This window comes from Dendroctonus ponderosae, unplaced genomic scaffold (genome assembly GCF_020466585.1).
Source record: "Dendroctonus ponderosae isolate FM_Combo_2020 unplaced genomic scaffold, Dpon_F_20191213v2 Dpon_F_20191213_1, whole genome shotgun sequence".
NCBI lineage: Eukaryota > Metazoa > Arthropoda > Insecta > Coleoptera > Curculionidae > Dendroctonus > Dendroctonus ponderosae.
In genome coordinates this window covers 25998630-26014541 of record NW_026017110.1, presented here as the reverse complement: position 1 = coordinate 26014541, position 15912 = coordinate 25998630, and the positions used below count along the sequence as shown (strand labels likewise).

The 15912-nt window shown below is 35.7% G+C and overlaps 1 protein-coding gene across 1 annotated transcript in view; it reads left to right on the top strand.

The window, feature by feature from the left end:
• The window catches only part of LOC109543710 (teneurin-m), a gene marked incomplete in the record, with an annotated part of 162684 nt that overhangs the window by 40491 nt on the left and 106281 nt on the right, over positions 1–15912 (top strand). The window contains 1 exon segment of the mRNA XM_048661784.1: positions 4770–4845. Coding sequence (XP_048517741.1) covers positions 4830–4845 — 16 coding nt within the window.

Genomic DNA, 15912 nt, shown 5'->3' with positions numbered 1-15912 from the left:
AGTTTGCTTGTTCTAAAAGTTGGGAAGAGCGTTTTAAGAAGAGGCATAATATCAGTAGCGGAAAAATTGTTGGAGAGTCTGCCGGTGAAAAATTCTTCTTATGAAAACGTTAAAGGCGATCGATAAAAATGAAACATTTTCTATAAATCTCTTAGATGCAGCCAATTTCTTTCATAGAGCTTGGCAAAAAGTTAGCCGAAAAACCATTGCAAATTGCTTTAAGCATGGGGGATTTGTAAGGAAAGAAAATGATTATGAACCAGACGATGAAATTCCACTTAACGAATGGTTAGAAAAGTATAAACACTCTGACTACGAGTATGACACAGACGAAGATGTTGTCGAAGAACAAGTTAAAACCAAGTTGAGTGATTTCAATTTCTTCGCATATGTGAGCATTGATAATGGCATTCTTACAAGTAAAATGTTGACCGATGAGCAAATTATAGACTCCGTAACCGCATCTACAGCTTTAAGCGATAAGAAAAATATGACGATTTAGGTGAAACGTATTCTACTATAGACACTAATGCTGTTCCAACCATTTCTGAAATGACAAAAAAAGTGTCAGAATCTCGGAATTTTCTACAATCACGCCAAGCTCCTAATCATACCTGGGAGTCCTTTTGTGATCTTTAAAACTACATAAATAACATCTATTTTTGCAGCAGAAATGTACAAACAAAAATTACAGACTTTATGAAGTAGATTTCAAATTGAATTTTGTTTATCTTTTTGTGTTCTTTTTAGTCATACCTACTAACTTCTACTACTCTATGTAAAAATAACGAAATAAAATACACCACGTGTTTTTGTATTATTGTTCGCTTATAGCGAACTCTAGATATAATGAACCAGTTTTAGTTCATTTTTCAAGTTCGTTATATCCGGATTCAACTCTATATATAAGAGAAATATATAGAGAGAAAAACGTATCCAAACAGCCGTCCTAAAATCATATCACCCACGTCAAAAGCTGGCGTAACTCCTGCAAAAATAAAACAGAAGCACACCATTATTTCGGGAATTTCCCCCTTAACTTATGTCCCAACTGCACGATGCGTATTTTCATTATCTCAGTCCCGTCGAGTTTCAACAACTTTCCTCCTTGAAACTCCCAGAAAGTTTAGGAGTTGTATCGAGCAGCGGCATCCTGCGTGCGAACCACTTGGGAAATCTAAAATCCCTTTTTGTGTTTGATTTTTCGGAAAAGGGTCCCAGTCCTGCCCAACAGGGATTTTCTTAAATGGAAATGTTTTTGGGTGCTGCCGAATCGGTGCGAAGTTTGCCTTTTAAGTGCAAACTAGATGCCAGGTAAACGACGGGTTTTGGGATCGATGTTCCTGATCCTGCTACTGATTGCTGTTCAGCTATTGCTTTTCTTCGCAACTGTAAATAGACAATACACGTGAAAAATTCTTCAAATGTGATTTTCAGCTTAAACTACATGAAATTTAGGAAACAAGGATTTTTAAACTGAATATAAAATCATAAAAATTTGAAAATTGATCAATTTTTTCATTCGTTCGTGCTAAGTGTCTTCATTCGCGATTAAAGCACGCTGAACTTTTTTTCTAAATATGCCTCAGACTCATTGGGTCCTTTGGAGCCTCATAATTCATCATTGAAATATTGTTTCAACAAGCATTACTGTCACATGATTAAATGCTTTCCAAAAACAAATCAAAGGCGATCAAGTCTGGAAATGGAGGCGGTTTCTTCAGGGTTTATTTAAATAACTGGCTATTTGTCTTACGATTAATTGATTTGCTTTTACAGAACGAACCAAAGTTGTGTGCCATTTCTTCTCATTTATATTTAAAACCAAAAGTGAGTAGCAAGTTTTTTCATTATTGCCAAAGGCCAAACCTTTTTCGTCGTTTCACTAACATCTTGAATCATGAACGCTTTGGAATAAAACGAGCACCCTTGAAAAAATTTGATAAGATTCAACTGTCCTGATCAAAATTTCAAGTGTTTTTTCTACAGATTCTGCCCTGGCCCCCCTATTATGTGATATCTGATGTCTTCTGATACGCCTCTGATTTGATGCACTCCAGGATTTTCCGAATTTATAACCGATTCCCTCGAGGTGCATTATTTATGTCCCCTCAGGGCGGCTTGACGCGATTCTGTGCCAATCAATGGAGGGGCGGCGGCCCCTCCAGGGCTGCGGGACTTAAATGGGGATAAATTATCGGTCGGCTGGGGATGTCCGCGAGGGTTGACCGGTTGGTGTCTCGTTCCGTGTTAACTAGGCCAAATTAGGATCTGATGGAGATTTACAGTGAGTTCAACGGGCATTTTTTACCTACAGATGATCGATGATTGACTTCCAGTTGATTCTCCATTAATTATCTTCACGTTTTGATGTGGCTACCCTAATTGATATTTCTAAGTAAAGATGGAAAGTAGTTTGTGTACAGTGTATTTCATAAATATGTTAACTGTTGAAAAAGGTTCTTTGGATCAGGAAACTGCTCAACAAATTCAACTTTACACCGACTAATTTTGAAGCTTATGAAATTTTGATTGCTGCAAGCGATTTGGTTTCTGTTCGAAGTGATCTCTGTGCGTGTCTTTGCAAAAGTTTAGTGCCTCAGGTAAAGTTTCTATAGGGTGGCAAATGAAACAATGCAAAACCGGTGAAAGTTCCATGTGTTTTTGTCTATCTCGTTTATTTACAGCGTGGTCTCAAAAAAGTTAAATTTTTGGTTTAGCAGTGATAAGTTTTTGTCTATTGATCCGATTTTCAAGATCTAAGTTGAAGTTGTTGGATTTGAAAAAAATTCAATATACCTTCGGGGTTGCATGAATAAAAAATATTTGAAAGTAAACTTTACTTCAGTTGAAAGTCTGCCAGAATCACAGATTTCGCGGGAAATTCTGATTTGAACCATTTTTCATGCTTGTACATGCGACATGTCCATCGAATTTTCGTCAGAAATTATCTCTGAAGTTTAAGCTTCATGTCAAATAAGCTTTAGATCATGAAAATCGATCGAGGGGGATAACTACAAAGACGTTTTTTTGTCCAACTAGGAGCATGCCGAAATTTTGCATTTTTCAACCTGTAGCCTGAGCTGCTTAATTTTTAGCAAGCCATTGACGAACAAAAATAAACGAGGCCAAATAAGGCTTCAAACAGAAACCAAATCGCTTGAAGCAATCAGAATTGACCCACTTCCAAAGTTAGGACAAATTTCGCAGTGTAACGTTCATTTTGTTCAGCGGTTTATTCAAAGCTTTCTGTTCCTTCATCCAAATATCATTCCTGCATACATATAAACTAGAAACCTATAGAACTAAGTGATAGTGTGTAACTTAAAATGGTGCACCATTAAAATAACCACAACTAACCTAAAAAGGACCAATAAATCAGTCATGTCGGCAGACAGACTATCTTCCAACCCTTTAGCAGCAACGCGATAAAATACGCTTGCAGAAGGGTCCTCTCTTCATAAATCTACCGTTAACTTTCATTCGGAAATTCCAAAGTACCCGGCAAAACATAATTGTATTTTGCACAAGATGTATGGCGCAATTAGCAAATATTTGCTCATACTAATTAAAGGTTCTTATACGGCAATCGTTTGTTGTGTTGGAGAAGTTGCCTCTCCCCGCGTGTATTTAAATGTTAGAGGACACGTGCCTAACGTGGGGTGAAAAGTGCTCAATTTCAGTAAATCAGAAACGGTTTGTTGTTTGTCTCATATCATTCTGATGAAATGCACTTGACCTGGTCTTTACTTGTATTGTTATTTAAATCGGAGTTGAAGGAAGTCATCTCGATTTACTCGACAATATCTCACAGCAATGAACCATTATGATATCGAGTTTCTATATGGCAATTCAATTTAAACATCTGTCGCCTTGATTCGATCCACCAGCAGTTTGGTGAGCATTCACTTGTGTAAAATGTTAATTTATCGATGTCATGTGGGCCATAATGTGATATGTTAATCCGGATAATCCATAGTAATTGACCAATAGATCAAGGGATACACTGCACCCTAGACCGATTTTTCATTTTTGTTAACAGTTGGGCGCACCTAATAGACTCGACGCTGTGCTGGTGTGAGAGTAAGGGATTTACTCCCACATGGCTGGTTTTCAATAGTTCAATAGCTAAGGAGGGACAATAGCAACATTTTTGTGAAAAACTCCAATTATTTGAGGGCGGGATTTGAACTTCTAACAGTTTTAAAGCCCTATGAAGAGCTGCTCCAACTCAAGACATTCTTAGGTTATTGAATTCCGTTAAACGATAGCTCTTTCTAATTAAAACTGCGATTGCTTAGTGCATAATTTCCCTGAAGAAAACGACCCCATTTTCCACGGAATAACCGAATAGAAAAACATTTACTTCTGCCTGGATCTCGAAACGGGAAAACGAAAAAAGATAAGGAGATCGTCGCGTATCTCCGTGATGGATGTAAAAACTACGTGCATATGTTGCCAAGAACTGTTCACCGTCGTCGAATCTGCATAAATATGACGTTTCTTTTCGTCCCTTTATTCCCGACATTTTATCGAATGAATCACGTTTAATGCCATAAAAACACACAGGGATTTTATGGCTCCCGAATACAATAAAAATTTTATTTATTAAAATCTGTCCGTGCCGCTTTTTGTCTTCTTTTATGGGCCCAGGACGAATCTATAAATAGACCTGGAGCTCTGGAAGTTTTATCAAAACATCAATTCGAATTCATATAATTTAAATAAATTGTGCTGATGTTAAACATTTCGTTTTTTTTTCTTTTCAGGTGAGTGTGTGTCTTCCGGCTTAACTATCACTGCCCTTCGACACATGCCCCCGCTTCGTAATGAATTTTTCGCAAGGTTGGTATTCTGTGCTTTGGCTTTTTGTTGTATTTAAGTTTTGTTTGATTTGTGTTTTTTGCATCAACATTTTTCCCTTCATTAGCTACTAAAATCACTTAAGTGTGTTAATGTCACTACCCCGATCGATTTTTAGACCCAACATCTTGTTTTTTTTTGTGCTTTGGTAGCTTACGGTGTTAAACAACTTACACAAAATCTATACTTTTTTGCAAACATCTACTCATATGTTTGATGTTAGAATTTAGGCAAATTACTCCATTTTTACACAAGCTTTTATTGAGGGAAGCTAGGGATTGTCGGTAGTTAATCTATCCGCTGCAATAACAGTTTCCAGACGTGTTGTGCAGTTGTTTTGTTCTCCAAGAACAATAATCAGTCAGATCAGCGAACGTAGCGAAATATTGTTAGTTGCGGTTGATTCTGTAAAGGATTACTGTTCTCTGAAGTTCTAAAATAAAGATTTTTTTTAAGTTTTAAAAGGATTTCTCTGAATGGGGAATAAGAAGCTTATCTCGGGTATAACTTCGTCCAGGTTTTCCAAATACGTATTTTTGCTTGAGAACGTTTGTGTTAATGTGGATTATTTAATGTAATTGTTGACTTAATAACACACAATTGCAATTCTTTTACGAAAACTGTGGCTCGGCATCAATCATAGGGAGTTTAGTTAAAAGATAGACAAGAAGAAGAATATTCAATTTTTCAAGATTTTGGCAAACTTGTTTCATCAACAACAAATAAGTATTTTTTAATTACTTTAATTTTTACGCGATATTTATTAATTATCATATCTTTGAGACACCTTTATCAGAGGCACTGCTTTAAATTAATAGATACTTAGATGCCAATTACATCCATGCCAAAATCAACATCTGTATCCAACAATTGAAAAAAAAATTAATGGGAATTTAACACTGTAACTATTTCCGTAATGTGCGAGAGATTATTCTCTAACGCGGGTGCTATCATTATTTATCATCACTATTTATACCATCATCATCATCATGCAACTTTTTCCTGAAAAATTTAAAAATTAACATGTTACTTTTTGAACGGCATTTTGGAACCTATTACCAAACTGAAACTGGACCGTTGGAACGTTTAGTAGCTTAATTTCAACCAAAACATTTTCAATATTAAAAACAAACTGGACTTAATAACGTACATAAATCACCCTTGATTTGAGCATGCATGTTTGGTAAAGGATGTTTTAATCCATCTTCAGCGAACTTTATCTGCTGCCCTTAGGGCTTGTATACGAGGAACATTAAACGTCTTGATCACTGACTATTTGAAGGTCCTTTTGCAGTCATTTGCACATTTTTCTGGTGGTTTTACGTGATAAGTTAAATCTCGTCCAATCAATATATCGCTGTCAAAAATGCCCCCGCTAGGGTTAAATGTGCTCGAAATGGAAGTGCGCTGGCTCCAATTAATTGCGCCTCAAATTGGAAATCAAGCCCACCAAATATCACTTAGCTGTTATTCATCTCGGAGCAAACAGGATTGTAACGTCCTAATTCCCATTCAGAATGCTGCCGAAACCGTCACGACCCAATCCAGGAGGATCCGTAGCTGACCCTACCTTTGTAATGTCTTTACGTTAGCATTAATAGGGTAAGCTGCCGGGCGGAAAATTACTTTTGTCGTCCGCCAAAATCATCCCTTAATTAGAAACTAGGATCTCGCCTTCGTTCCGGGAATTTGACGTTAGATTCATGAATATAGTTATATAACCGCCCAAGCGATGCTGGGAATTATCAGGTGACAGACTCAAATGCTAATTTAGATAATGCAAATAGACGGCAATGTTTTATACTAAGTGATTCTCGAGTTGGTACATAATATAGTGGAAATATATTAATTTATTCTGTGCGTGGATCTTGCAGGATCAGTTGATCAAAGAATATATGGAAATGATGTGTCGTCTTATTTGAGGTGCTGCTGCTGCTGCTGCTTATGTACGACGGAAACCGACAGAATCAATCACAAATTGCATTTTCTTCCAGTTCGGAGTTCCAAACTGATGAATTCCGATTTTTATCCAAATGACTACATTGGAAATGGGGTTAATTTCCCCAAATTTTACACAGCATTATTCAAGAATTTAAGTTAAATTGCGAGCATTTGCTCCTTAATGCTGCCCTTTAATTTGCTCAGAGTTATCAGACCGTTGTAAATGGCAAGTTCTTTATTTGGGCCCCCGCTAGAAATCCGCTGGGTTAAGATCGGGCCAGCTGGGTGGCCGCACACTTGCAAAACGGCTGCTTATAACACGACATTAAAAAACCGCAGTTAACAAAGCTTTAACTGATGTGCGAGGTCTCCATCCCGAAATTGAGCAAACCGAAAATAACCCAATGGTAAATCTACTAGACATTAACTGCCTGTAATTTATCGGTAATGATCTCTAATGTAATGTCTCAATCTATTAGATTAAGGTTGATTATTTCAGTCAGGTCCTTTCGGACGCACAACACATATTTCATCACAAATGACAGCACATATATTTCCGTCTCCTATTTAATAAAGTGTGGCAAAAAAAGCGGCGGCATTTTCAAATTAAGCTCGCCAACGTTACCCTGTATGTTATTTATGGTCCTTCGTAATTGCTAATAGTGCACACTCGTGTACGTTAATAAAAGCGACATTGGAACGTGTCGACTGAACGACTGCTGCCGACTTGTGTGTCGATTCAAATATGCATTTCCATATCGTTTTCGCATTTCCCATTTGTATATCGATGATTTCGTTCGTATTCGAAACGAAACACCAAACACCGCATTATTGTCGATTTCCGATCGTCCAGTTGCGTTCATTGTTTGGTTGCTCTAATTTTGCTGTTTTCAAATCAACCGCCGTACATATTTTGAAACGATTATTGTTGACTCATTATCAGTATCATCTTTTGCTCATTCTATCAGCATTTTTCATCTACAAGTACATTATGATGGATTTTGAGAAATTTGTAGATGTTAGAAATGATTGTATATACTTTCCTGACTGTGTTTCAATTCCAAATCAAAATTAATTCCTGGGTTTCAGTCATTTACTGTCTTTATTTAGCAATTAAAATACGCTTCGGTGTATTTTTCCACCATCAGTTTTTCTAAAATAACATAGTTAAAAAAAAAATTCATTAATTTAAAAAATAACAATCACAGTTCGTCAACAGCCTCATCATATTAAAATACATCACAATTGCAACACTTTAAAACATTCTAAATTTAATTGATGTGATAACACAAAAATACTGATTAACGAGAGTAATTATAATAAGAGAAGAGTCCATGAAACGATACAGATTAAAAAACATAACAATGCTATGAATTTTAGATCGGATACCGACAATCTTAGCTCAGTATATCATACGTTAATTAAATGAAATAAACATAGAATATTTTAACACCCGTTATATTGAAGAATTTTGCAAACCAAAAATAATATTCTCAGAATTCAAAGAAAAATAGCTGAAAGTAAATGAAATAAATATAAACAATATTTTATTCGCTTTGTGTCCAAAATGGACAAAATTAATACTCCAAATGTATGCCAAGGCTTGAAGCAGCAACAACGCTACACGTGTAAGTAAAAATATTTAAGTATCTGAACAAAGAATTCTAGTCTCTTCCCAAATTTGATTGTTCTGACAATTGTGATGTATTTTAGTGCGTGATATGATGAAGCTGTTGACGAACTGTGATTGTTTTTTAAATTAATGAATTTTTAACTATCTGTTATTTTAGAAAAACTGATGATGGTGGAAAAATACACCGAAACGTATTTTACTTGATAAATAGAGACAATAAATGACAAACCCAGGAATGAATTTTGATTTGGAATTGAAACACAGTCAGGAAAGTATATACAATTGTTTACTACTAGTAAAATGTGGGATTTTACCTGTGAAAGTATGGGCCTTTTGCTTAAATTGCTATAAACAGTGAAAATATACGACTACAATATATTTAAGCTAACTTGAATACATTTTGAGCGGACTTTGTAGATAATTTTCTATAGCTTTCAGAGAATTTAGTTTGTGTGAACATGAACTTGAATTGAGTTGGGAAACTTGGCTAAAACTGTGGATCGTGTGAAAAACGTTATTAAAATGGTTTTAGTTGATGCTACAAAATAATTTTGTTGAATTTTTAAATCTGCTAGACTAGAAAAAGCATATTGTTGTCAATGTGCTTTGAAACGATGGCAAATTTATTATCCGAAGATTAGCTCTCTAGAAACGAAATTCGAGCAAATTCTATATGAAACCTGTAAAAATCGCTCATTTTCTGTTCAATTGATTTAAGTTCAACAGCACAGATCTTTTCACATTCTGCAGTAAATAAGAGTTTAAATTTGAAAACCTTTCTGTGCTCTAAAGTTTTTCATGGAACGCTGATAAATACTTTCAGGAGGCACTTATAAATACTATCTATGCAGGATTGCAAATATCCGGCTTATTGAAACAAATCATTATTTTAAATTAGGAATTTTTTCTATGAAAATATTGCCGCTTGATATTCCTCATTTCCTGTTGGTGCTATATATTTGCCCACAATTGGTTATCGAAAAACCATTAGATTTAGGCTCTGGGTAGAACTCATTTCTTTCCACATTGGATCAAATGATATTAAATCGAATTTCGAAAGGTTGATGTAACTCCACAAAAAGGCCGTCATAGCAAAACGTATTGAATTTTTTTGATCCTTTTGAGTTTTTATTAAAAATAATCTTCTTCATCTATTCTTCTAAATCTGTGAGAACCACGTGGACGTAGGAGAAATTTTCCTCTATTTGTGGAAATAATATATAACGAATGGAACGAATATTGAATGAGTGGACAAAAATGCTGAATTTATGACGGTTTTTTAAATCAAAAGTTAACCTTTGAAAGGCAAAACCGCTGAATATTAGCAATTTTATTGGGCATTTCATTCATAACTTGAGAACGAAGCCTATAAATCTTGAGCGAAGCTGGCCCAAAACGGGAAATAGCCCTAATCTAGAGATTTGAAGCAATTTTCGAAAAGTTTCCCCGAAAACTTTTCCACGCCCCAACAATAAAATTTAATTTACTACTCGTGTGATAATCCAGACGTGACGTACATCCGCACGGAAGCAGTTTCTTTGGCTAGCGACCCCAAGCCCCCCTAATAGCCCATGTAGCTGAGCTGATCTCGGAAATGGGCGATTCATAAATAATGTCGCTAGAAAGGTCCGAAATAAAAATGCCCCAATCAATTACGGCCACTGTCTGGGTTTCCATCTTTTCTGATTTTGCTCTTCCTCTTCCAAACGTGGATTATTTATTTATCGGTTGACAATTAGCCGTGGCCGTGCCCAACCAACGAAGGAAAATGAACGAAATTACCGGAACTGGACAATCACGTAAATGGCTACAATTTGTCTTATTTTCTTTCATATACTTGGTTGAATGGGGCCTTAGAACATTGTTAAAATGCTTGTATTTTTTGATAATTAGCTAAATTGGAAAAGCGCTTTATTTTCTTTTATCTAGGCGATTTTCCAGCTAAGTTAATAACATATGCCAGCAGCGCAGGCTGGAAAAAAAAAGCTGAATTAATCCCCAAAACGGAACGATGTCTAATGTGTATTTGCTTGTCCCTTTTTTGGGAATTCTGCCCCCGAAGCGCTGAAAGGGCAGCATGAAAAGCAATGGCAAAAAAAACAAACATGAAAACCTACTGTATTCTTGTTATGGTAGAGGCACATAAAACGGTTTATGGTGTCGTAAACGATGGCCCGATTGATTGCCTGTATGTGCCTTCTAAGCATGGATCAATGAGCAAACTGCATGCCCAAAGTTTTATGGCGATCCAGGTTTATTTTTAGAATGACTTGTTTAGGAAACCTGTTTAGGTCAAAGAGCAAGAGTTGCAGGAAAATGTGCAATATTGGCTTTCGTTTTTACCGAATCTATTTCTGCGTTTATTAATGTGTTGATTAGGTTTTTCAAATGGATGGTTTAACTGGTGTTAATTTGATATTGAAACTTTAAGGCAAAAATTGGTTATATTATATTATTCAAATACGCCGCAAAAATTTAACTTATCTTCTCATTTGTTTTAACTATTTTTTTTTGAAATGGCAAGCTTCAACCTGGAATATTATGAGATCAACCGCCTATTTTGCCATTACGGTAACGATATTAAACGTCCTGTTTGAAGTTGTGCTAGCGTAAACACTCAAAAGGAGTCGGAAAAAGCTGCATAAGCAAAAATGGGAAAATCTACCACAATACAAAAACCAAAAGCAAAACAATATGCTGCCGAGACAATATTTACGCCTGGGCAATTCTTGCTGTGCCTCATCATTTCCTGCAAGTTTTATGATGCCACTCTGGCCAACCTGGAAATCGATAAATGCTTGACTTTGATATAGGTAAACTGTTGGTGGAAGAATAATCAACAGCTCTCATTCTGGTTTACCGTGCACACTAGATCTGTTTTTGTGCCAACACTTCAATATCGATGATTTTTTTTGCTTCTATAAAACACAGGAACAGCTCATAAAGCGCCACATTGTGTCCGTGCGTTGGAAACAAGATAGTGGCGTATCTGTCCGGAAAAAGGCAACTTCCGCCCTGAGCCACATTTCGATCAAATTTCGCTATTTAGTTTGTCGGTCAGAACGTTCTGAAACAATACACCAATACATTGGATAATGATGTGTGAAAGTGTAGAATAACCAAAAGGGCCACTAAACACTCAAGTCCACACCCTAGGCAAGCAGAAAGCCAAACAATGTACCTAGTGATTAATTATTAATTAATTAATGCGAACTTGATTCATTGAACATTTAAAATTCATTTGTTGCTCTTTTGGAAGCTTTCGGACTGCCCATTTTGGAAAAAGCTCGAATGGAACAAATTTTATTTGTATATGCGATTTGTTTCCAATGGAAGCCCCTGTTTTTTATTTCAATTTAGAATTCTTCATTGAATTTTAAATATGATTCAGGTAACATTTACTGCTTAAATTCAACAGTTATCGAGAAATCTGCGATGGGACCTTTCAATAATGAACGGAAACGATTTTTTCAACGGTTCGAGAATATGCAAGGCGATCAATTAACTCTTCTTGCACTTTTAGAGGTATCGCACGCACTTCTATTCGGATCCTCTATTTCAACTTCTGCATATTGTTTGACCTGCTAACAAATCGCTATCAGGGTTAGATCTGGCCATATGGGAGGCCATTCAGTAGATCATTTCCATCCAATCCACTTTTTTTGGGGAAGGGTTTCTACCAAAAATGTACAGACTCTAATGAATTTAAACATTAGTTCTGGCTTCTAGGACTCATTATGTATTGCTTTCAAAAAAATTTCAGTGTCAACTGATTTAAATTTGTTCTGAATAATGGATCATTTTATTCGATCAAACACCAGCAAATTCAATTATTTTGGTGACTCTACATTTTTCTTCTCAACTGCCTTTTCCCTTACACATATGTGTGACTAGCTTGACTATATCGCACGTTCTGAGCGTCAAGTCATCAGCATTGGGGTATCGCAAGGGACCCATCAAGGCCCCCTGAATGACATCCTGCCTTCTGCATCCACGTGGGGATAACATGGGAAGTGCCATCGTCAAAATCGTTGCATTTATCTAGGGAAATATCAACACATGTCAATTATGTTTTTTATCAATCATCATTTAGCGTCGGAACATGCTGTGTTTTCTATAAATTCCTTTGCTTCAAAAATGAAAAGAGTTTTTCCATATCTAGATTGAACTGGCAAAGTTGCCCACTGCACGATCTGTAGTGCGACCGAGATTCCTACGAAGAGTGTTTGGTTAATCTGCAAAAGTTTCCATTAGAGATGCTGACAAAGCACCAGCGACATTTCGACCTCCAATACGCTAAAAACCAAAATAAATCTCTAGATATGAAATGAAACGCAATTTCCGGCTTCTTTTCACCCGCAAATTACCTATACAAATCTTAAGGGATTTTCGAGGAAATTCGGGGCGACCCATCAGGCAGGAATCCGCATCTGGAATCCTGTCGCCGGAAAGTGCGTGAATATTCGACAATCGTCGTCGCTCGAATTTTTACATAACAATAGGGTACAAGTACGTTTGACGGTGCCGTATTCAACACGGCATCTCCCGGCAATCATGCAGATTCCTGCGGGAAAAGCTGGAATTACGTCAGATCGGAGATTCCCGGGGGAACAACATGGGATCGTGCATGCCCAAAACGCCCGCACGACTTTGCATGGCACGGAAATTAATTTGTACAGATGCAATTGAGGATCGGTTTATAAACAGGAGGGTCGTTTAGTTCAGTGCGAATCAAGATTTTTTCATTGTTTTGCTGAATTGCTCATGAATTTCACAGCAAGCACGGCAACAAGAGTGCAATAATTCACAATATATTTCAATTTTATATCAGAAAACATGGTTGGTGAATAAGTTCTATATTGTTGAGGCGGATTGATTTTTTCACAAACTGTTTGTTGGGTATTTCGCCTCAAAAAATTGACAGAATTTCCTCACGTCTTTTTTGAGGCATTTCGCAACAACGCACTCCACAACAAACAGTTTGTGGAAAAATGGTTGGTAAAGTTTCAATTTCTGGAATAAGCTTTCTGTGTTTTTTTTACTATGTGGAATTCCTGGAAACTCGAATTGAAGATCGAAAATTCATTACCTTTTATTTGTTATTTTGCAAGTTGTCGAAAATGGCTGTGAACTCAAATGTTCCTGTTGTTTCACGCAACCATCCTAAAGATGCAGCCAAGTCGTTCATTGACAGAAAAAATGCCATCAAACGTCCAACACTTTCTATTTTACAACTACGTCAAACTCATTATTTAATTTAATATCGATGTTGCTTTATTTCCTTGCCTATTGCCCATAATTTTTTTTCATTAGATGAAAATTAATTTAAGCGCTAAGACAATAAACAATTTAACATTTTGCCGTCTATTGGAGCTTCAACACAATCTCTGCTGTTTTTGCAGCTGATTAATTTCACTTAATAAATAGCTTATTTTCGAAAAACATATTCAACAATACTGGCGGCTATCCGATTTCGATAATGAAGTCTCGATTTTCGATATTGCGCCCGTTTCAAGAGGGCAATTTATAATAATTACATCGTAAAGTGGAAGTTCAAATGTAGCACGTTTTAGCAAAACAAACGTCTGCGTCGAAAATTCGCAGACCTTTATTAATAAATTCCTCGACAGAATAAACAAGCCTAAGTATAAAAGCACACATTTAGCTGCGTACAACCCGAAAGTTTGAGTAAGGGCTTTCCGAATTTGTATACACCGCTCTGTTTTCATAACAAACTCGACGCTCTGAATTATTACCATTCATTTATAATCGCACTTGCTTTTTGCCAACTAATGGCAATGCCAATAGGAAAAAACCATGTCCGAAGCCAAAATGCCCACAAAATTGTCACGTCCAATCATTTACATTGTCACAATTCATTTGAATCTCTATTAATTTAATTTATTCAAGGTGATTCAACTGGGTAACCCCCAAAAGTATAAATAATTGACTTCAAACTAGCACAAATCTGAACATCATGCACGATTTATAATTTAAAATTGCATGACCGCCCTTACCAGAGGCATAAATTATTTTCAAGCGTTATTTACCGGATTTAATCGTCTAAAAATAGCTCCTGCGAATTATTAAGTTCAGTAAGCGGCTCTAAAAAGTTAGGTCAATATTTATAAAACGAAACTTTTACTGTAATAACTAAACTAAAACATTGGCTAGTATTAATAATTCCCCTAATGTGGTTCAGCGGTTTTGAAAGTACCAAAGCAAAAAGCCTCATTTATTAAACAAACCCGCAATTAGCAAAAAGTCGCTATTAATTGTCGCGGTTGCCTGTATCTATTCCAGATAATGATGTTTTGTCGTCCGGATAATTATTTATCCAGGTATGGATAAAGTAAAAACCTACTAACGCGGTCGTAATGTTGTTAATTAGTAAAATGAAAATCTAAATGTTGAATGTTGGCAATGCTTTGGGAAATGAACCAAAAATGTCGAACTCAGGATCTTCCTGAGTTTTTCGGTAGTTCAGCAAGAAAAAATCACTTGCCAATTTCTAGAAACACACGGAAAAGCAATCATAATATTTCAATTTCAATTTATCAAATCTATTATTACAAATTGAGCAAATTACAAAAAAATGACACGAGTGTACACTTCAATATAATCTGTGGGTGTACAAAAATGAAAATATTTAAACAAAATAGACATAAATACTCAATACCCATCACACCTATAAACTACATTGAGTAATAAAAGGGGTTAGTAATTTCATTTAGGTATTTAACAAACGTACGTACTAAAAAAAGTTCAATGAATATTACCTTAATTACAAGAGCTACATTAAACCATTAAGAACAATAAACCTAATGACCAACATTACCTATGTTACAAAATTTATCAATACTTGATAAGATACATTTACACTCAATTTGTATAATAATTAACTCCATTGTATATACTTTCCTGACTGTGTTTCAATTCCAAATCAAAATTAATTCCTGGGTTTCAGTCATTTATTGTCTTTATTTATCAATTAAAATACGTTTCGGTGTATTTTTCCACCATCATCAGTTTTTCTAAAATAACATAGTAAAAAAAAATTTCATTAATTCAAAAATCAATCACAGTTGATTAGTATAACAGGTGATTAGTCAGGACAATCAAATTTGGGAAGAGACTAGAATTCTTTGTTCAGATACTTAAATATTTTTACTTACACGTGTAGCGTTGTTGCTGCTTTAAGCCTTGGCATACATTTGGAGTATTAATTTTGTCCATTTTGGACACAAAGCGAATAAAATATTGTTTATATTGATTTCATTTACTTAGCTCTTTTTCTTTGAATTCTGAGAATATTATTTTTGGTTTGAAAAATTCTTCAATATACCGGGTGTTAGTTAATATTCTATGTTTATTTCATTGAATTAATGTATGATATACTGAGCTAAGATTGTCGGTATCCGATCTGAAATTCATAGCATTGTTATGTTTTTTAATCTGTATCATTTCATGGACTC